General features: G+C 34.9%; 1 protein-coding gene across 5 annotated transcripts in view; it reads right to left on the bottom strand.

Moving 5' to 3' along the window:
• The window catches only part of LOC121432098, a 47,446-nt gene continuing 40,069 nt past the window's right edge, over positions 1–7,377 (bottom strand). For 2 of the 5 annotated variants that reach the window (XM_041629949.1, XM_041629950.1), the window contains exons 15-16: positions 5,191–5,222; positions 1–3,824 (exon numbers count right to left, since the gene is read on the bottom strand). In XM_041629949.1, the coding sequence (XP_041485883.1) occupies positions 3,711–3,824; positions 5,191–5,222 (146 nt within the window). In that variant the 3' untranslated portion in view covers positions 1–3,710. The remainder of the gene's footprint in view (positions 3,825–5,190; positions 5,223–7,377) is intronic. The other 3 variants (XM_041629951.1, XM_041629953.1, XM_041629952.1) reach the window with 2 other exon arrangements.

Raw genomic sequence — 7,377 nt, 5'->3', positions numbered from 1 at the left:
GACACATGGTTTAATTAAAATCAAACTTACTTCAATAATTTAAAAGCATCTGTATAATCATGTCAAACACCATTAATATAGACTAGAACAGATCACAGACATGTATCCTTGGTAATAGCATGTATGAGTCAAGGTGTAAAAGCCATTTCAAATCAAAGGCACAAACTACCTAAGAGGATTGTACGCATAACATATGTGTAATACAATGCAAGCCAAGAGAACTAAGCAAAAACAGGGACCTATGATACCGGCTGAACTTTATCCTTGAGTTTATTTAGGGCAAAAATCGACTTACATCGTGACAGATAGGATTAGGGATAGAAAAAAGAATATTAGGGGTAATAAAATGGGAAATTTGTTTAATCCCATCTCACTTTCATTGGTCTTTCTTTTGCCATTTTTTTTACTTTGGATTCTGAAGAAACAAATAGCTGGAAGGGGCTATAGCCTCTCTGTGGTTGAACTAATCTATTAATTATTGAAAGGATTATTGAAGCTACATTGTAAACATATTGTTCATTTTGACAGAGTCGAATATGTAAAGTTTAATAAGTTTCTTTTGGAACCTAGTTTACTTTTAAAAAATTGATTAGATATTCTAGTTGATTCCTCATTTCTTTCATTTTACAAATGAAGATACTGTTTAACAATGTAAGTACTTTTGAATACAAATATAATAATAATATAGGGTATTTATATTGCGCACATATCCACCTTGTTAGGTGCTCAAGGCGCTCCTACATTACCCGGCTAAGCTAGGCGTTCAGAGCGCACATAGCTTCTTAAGGAATTACTTCCTACCGGTACCCATTTACCTCACCTGGGTTGAGTGCAGCACATTGTGGATCAGTTTCTTGCTGAAGGAAATTACGCCATGGCTGGGATTCGATCCCACGACCCTCTGTTTCAAAGTCTGTTTCAAACATGGAAATTATTCCACACACTGTCCAATATCACAAAACTTAATGTATGTAAATTTGCATATAACGATAATCTCACTGCCAAAATGATAAAAAAAAACTTGAATGAAATAATTTACATGATTTAAAAAAAAACTGTCCCACCAAAACACTGCACAGCAAAAGCCATTGAGTTTCAATCCACACTTTGGTAAATAAAGAAATGAAAAGGCCCCTTTCACCGATGGATGTTCTCTTTAACTATTCTTTAGAAAGTTTAAAAGTAGAAAGGGATACCAACTGCTAGGTCTACTCCAGAGAATTCAAAAGCGACAAGTGTTATGGCACTATTACTGACATTTTTCTTTTAATTGGAAAAGAGAAACTGGTGCCAATAAAAAAAATCTTATAGAATTATTTACCCCCCTTTTGGGATATGGATGGATGTAAGTTTAGCAATGTAAGCGTAGCAATCATCACACTCTTAAATATGTTGGGCAACATACTGTCCACATAACAATTGGTTGAAACTTTATCCAATTCTGGGTAGTTTTAAACCAATAATGTGTGCTTTGGGTGAAAACTACACAATATTGGTTGAAAACTACCCAAAGTTGGATAAATTTTGTAGCCAATTGTTGAGAGAACACTATGTTGCCCAACATTTTAACGGTGCATGGAACATTTTCTTTACGATTGATTTAATTGATTACAATGTACAATCAATCGTGAAAATCAAGCGTACAATTAATTGTTAACCTGAAAGTGCATTACAGCGAGTAGCCCATCACTTTCGCCGACTGGCAATATCAAAGCAACAATGCACGAACAGGAATGAGTTTAAGTGGGGTATGCCGTGCAAGAAACGCAGCAACATCATCATATGTGTGTGACCTTGTCTTTGAAATTACTTATAATGTATCCATTACTAATATTTACTTGAATACATGTGTGAAGGGGGTTCACAAAGAAGAAGATCCAATCATTGTCTAGACATTACAGATTGATTAAAGGTAAATGCTAGTTTTGGTAACGATATCAAAATGAGTTCGTACAGAATCCAATGAAATGACCACCAAAGTGTCTGTTTGTATAAATAAAACGCATGTGCCAAAGGATTCTGGAAGAAATCGTGTAATTGGTGAGAAATCAGCAAGTAAGCACAGGATTCGGGTAGAGCGTCGGGCCCGACGCTCTAAGCGATAATTATACATTGTCCCACGTGCACTTATCTGTGTTGGGGATCTCGGTGTGAACATTTTTTAGCGTAGATTTCAAGATTTCACAAAGTTCAGTTAATGTAACTGTACCAGATCTAGATCCTCGATGATATACTGACAATTAAGCCTTGTTTTACGGACTTTCTCATGAAATCAGTGTTTACTGCAGCTACTGGAATTTCTCTTTAAAACAAATAATAAATCAAACTGTGATAGACAACAAACATGAATGGCAAGATGCTGCACTATTTCATTCTACTATGAAAACATAAGAGGCAGCACTTTCAGAAAGGAATTTAAACACAGAAATAAATGTATATCAGAAAAACACTGCACATAAACTTCATCAATAGTGATGAAAATATATCTTACATGATTGACTTGTTTTTTTTTAAATGAATATAAACAACACTGCAATATTTTGAGATCCACGAACCAAAGACTGGGTGAAAAGCATATAGATTCATATTTCTACAAAGGCTGCAATAATGACAAAAAAAATCAATATGTCTAATGTAATGATATGCAGAAAAATGAAAACTCCAGTGATTTTTAACAAAACCTGTACAAAAAACTGCAAAAATGGATGGGTGGCGTCTCTAATAATGACATGCAGTGGATAAAAAACAATCCAAAGCTACATATTCAAGTGGAAATTGAGTACATTTTTCAAACAAATGCTGGATAAACATGTCAATGCCATCTGTCTTTGGGTGACTCGGGGATGAAAGTACAGTCAACTTTGCCTATTAAACTCATCGTAAAGGATGTAAAAATAAAGCTTTTTATGGTGCTGTATTTGAAGCGGATTGATAAAATCTATCATTACCACTAAAACAATGTCATCATCTTAGACTGTCCATCTCACAAAGAATAAATATTTCTTCTTTCATATACATTTTATATTATATTAGCCATTTGTTTCATAAATTCTCAACTCAACTAACCACAGTATATACATACATATACACTCACTATAAATCTTTTGTATATATAAAAATAAGAGTTGCAGACATATACCGTATCTCTGTACATTAGCAAAGTATGCTATGAAATACAAACTGTGAATACATTACTAGTATAACAACATAATTTTTCCATCAATCTAATATATTACTGAACTGGAATTTATTTGTAGCTTTGGTATTTCTCAAAATATCTTAAACTTGAACTATACAATTAGTTTCAAGGCCGTTCATATACAAGTTCATTAATGTAGTTAATTACGGAACATGAAAAAGTGGATTGCAAGTCTGTAGCAAAGAGAGGATTAAGACATTCAACTGATTGCAGTTGGGCTGAACACAGAAATGAGTATACGAGACCAAAGACAAATCTGGCATGAATTGCAATATAGCCCAAACATTTGGGCTGTATTTCTTGTCATATTTCATATACAAAGACATTTGAAGGGCAAAAACTTTGGAGTGTAACAATTCCTGATGAAATAATTCCAAATGGATATGAAAAAAAATGAATTATGAACGAGAACTGACCATTCCCTTTAAATGTGTGAAAATTTGAATATTGTGTACATCCTCGATGGAGATTATCATTCTGGCTCAGTTATTTAGACTTGCCACGATCAGCTTTAAGACAGGTCAATCAGGTTATCTCCCATACGATGCTTGAGGTACGTACTGGTTCCTCTCATACTTCCCTGCTGGGGTATAGCACTGTTATACTTGATGAACGTCGTGGTATCCTGGAAATGAAAAAGGAATGAATAATGATTAACGTACAAGAAATCTGCACTTACACAGATTCACACTGGTAAACATCAATGAAAATTTATATGAATAACTATGGAAAATAGGTGTCTCACATTCAGACTTTGCTCACGTAAAATGAAAAGCCTGCATTGTGATAAAATATCAAATCATATATATCATTATAAAAAACAATGACTAAATTGTTATAAACATTTGGATTTTCAAAATAAAAGCTGTTAACCCGGGCCCGTTTAATAAAGCTGTTTGTAAGGTAAGAGCAACTTTAAAAACGACTGGTGAACCTTTCTTATGCGCTAAATAATTACCAACGAACATTAATGGTGAATATTATTTACCACAAGAAAAGGTCACCAATTGTTTTTAAAGTTGCTCTTAAATTACGAACAGCTTTATTAAATGCCCCCTCCCCCCCCCCCCCCCCCGGGTCTGTATCAGGACTTACAACCACGGTAACATTGCTATTATGGTAACTACCTTGGTCAGTGGGCTCAGCAGCCAATCACAATCAAGGTTACCCTAAAAGTTATCATAATGACAAAGTTAACACAACTTAAGCCCTGGATCAAGGTGCCATTCACCCCCCCTCACCCCACCCCACCCTGCCCAATTTTTTTTTCAGGAATATGAGCTCTAATACAACAGCTATATTCAGCTTCTGGTAAAGATCAAAGACATGTTAACAAACAAAAAACATCAAAATCGGCCATAAACTATCAACTTCACCAATCATCAAAGGACAAAATGCATACAGAGAGTCGAAATGCTTATTGACTGGTTTTCCCAGGGCCATGAATTTTGACAAGAAATTTACTTTCAAGAGGAAAAAAATATATTAGCAAAGGGCAATGATGCTATTGTTTTCACCATCAATCACAGGGGTGTATTATGATGTTGCATAGATTTGAAAGAGTGTGCAACTACAAGTATTGTTAAGCGGGAAGAAGAAGTGATTACGAGCACTAGAAAATAAGGTTTGGTGTTTTCAAAATATGAAATATTGTTGTGCATTTTTGTTTTGTATACTTTGCGGTTGGGGGTGGAGATAGTTTGCTTTGAATTATGTTGTTTTCCATCAGATAAAAGATGTTTATTTTTTATCAAAATAAAATATATTAAAAAGGATAGTTTTGTGTACATTTATTTTGTCTTGTTTGTTTTGAAATTTGTTAATTTTTCATCAAATAAAAGAGGGTTTTACTACCTTTGACAAAAGAGAAGGGAGAGAAGGGGGTAAGGGAAGAAAGGGGAGGGGGGGACTTGTACTTTGTTATTAGAAGACCTGCTTAATTATATACACAGGATGGGGAAATGACTAGTTCACACTGCTACAATACTTACAGACATCATAGGTTTTCCCAATCCTGTGGTTTCTGTTAGTATGAACAGGGTGAGGGTGAAAGAAAACATAGAAAAACAAAGAGTGCCTGTTAGAATGACGTTTGGAGAAGTCGGAGAGGGGTTAGTATACACTTTCACATAATTAACCTAGTGGGCGTTTCATAAAGCTGTTTGTAAGTTATTAAGGACTTTACGAATAACTGGTAATCCTTTTTTATAATAAATAATAATATAGGATTTGTATTGTGCACATATCCACCTTGTTAGGTACTCAAGGCACTCCTTTATTACCCGGCTAAGCTAGTCTACTGATTTCCAGGTTCACAGCATTTTAAGGAATTACTTCCTCTGATGGTACCCATTTACCGCACATGGGTTGAGTGCAGCAATGTGGGTAAATTTCTTGCTGAAGGAATACACGCCATGAATGGGAACTCGAACCCATGTCCCTCAGATTGAAAGACAAGAGTCTTATCCACTAGACCAAGACGCCTCCACAATTCAAATGGTATAAATGTAAATTGGTGAAAATTTAGTTCCTAAGGATCACAAGTCATTCTAAAAGTCGCTCGTAACTTACAAACGACTTTCTAAAGCACCCACCAACTGCAGTCATGATACATAGAAACCAGTGCTATAATATTAATAAAGAGAGTTTATGCAAAACCGTGGCACGTTTCATAAAGCGTTTCAACTATGGGAAGCTCTTTACCATACAGGCCCTTGGATGAACCTTAAAAAATTATTTATTCATTGGATAGTGAACTTTGTAAATTTACATGTATTGGACATAATAATAGCACCACTGTCTGCAGAAACATTCCAGAGAATGCTTTAATAGCTATTGTTTTATCCAACAAGAAAGGACCACAAAAAGGTGATTTTTTTTAATATGTGGTTACTTAACTATAACTAGGTTTGTCAAACTTTCAATAGACCAATTAGGTTTTGGTGCTGTTTTCATGGTAATTCATAACTGGTGCTTTAAGTAGACCTTAAAAAATAACTTTATGCACTGAAATAGCAACACCCCTGGCTCACTGCATAACAAGTCCAAAACACTTTTCTTCTTCTTCTTTGAAAGTCCCCAGGCACCAGCTAAGGATATCCAAAAAGTTATAATGCTTTAATAAAGCTGATACTATCACTGTGCCTGCAGATAATGTACATTAGGTCAAACGTCTATTTTCTAATAAGATCATTGATTCTAGTAATAGTGCCAGATTTCATAGTTGGAGTCATTCTGTGATCACACTTACTATTCAATTATCAAAATTGTTAAATAAATCTCCAGGCAAAGTATGTAGTGCTACCAAAATATATTTGTATTAAATAAAAGAGATCACTCACTGACTCCTATCTCAGTAAGGCTAATTTTGCCAAAATACAACACCAGATGTAACACCAGTTATCAGCACCAACACCTTGAGATTATCCATATACTGATGCAAAGGTCATGCTGGTCATAGTTCCGAATGTATTATTGAAAGACGATTTTTCTTTTTTATTTGGGCTAATTATTAAAGAATACATGCAGTTGTATCATGCAATGTACAGTTTGTCTGCTTCTCAGGTCATCTCATGCAACCACGGCTACCATGTTTAATCCTCAAACATTCGTAATTCCGAAGGTTCGTTATTCCGAAAGTTTGTATTTCCGAGGGCTTCGTAATTCCGAAGATTCGTTTGTCCGAAAACTAAACAAAGTGAGGTTCGTAATTCCGAAGGTTCGTTTGTCCGAAAACTAAACGAACCTTTGGAACAATGAACCTTATTTCATTTTCGGATTAACGAACCTTCAAAACAATGAATCTTATTTCATTATCTGATTAACGAACCTTCGAAACATCGAACCTTATTTCGTTTTTGGATTATCGAACCTTCGGAATAACAAACCTTCGGAATAACCCCACAAATGTTCGGATTAACGAACCCTTTTACGTTTTCGGATTAATAGAATTAATCGAGGTATAGGCAATTTGCGTGATTTGGAATGACGAACTTTCGGAATAAAGAACATTCGGAATCACGAAGTGTAACCGTTTAATCAACTACAGTATCAATCTAATTTTTCTCCTTGTTCTATTGGAGTTAGGGCCTTTTTTACACATGAATCTTGAATCATCATTGTAATGATGATTGCAATTCGTCTTAAGAATCATCGGACCTTTCACACGCTCGAAAATT

This window comes from Lytechinus variegatus, chromosome 18 (genome assembly GCF_018143015.1).
Source record: "Lytechinus variegatus isolate NC3 chromosome 18, Lvar_3.0, whole genome shotgun sequence".
Taxonomy (NCBI): domain Eukaryota; kingdom Metazoa; phylum Echinodermata; class Echinoidea; order Temnopleuroida; family Toxopneustidae; genus Lytechinus; species Lytechinus variegatus.
The sequence above is the reverse complement of the archived record's forward strand: the minus strand, read 5'-3'. Positions and strand labels throughout refer to the sequence as shown.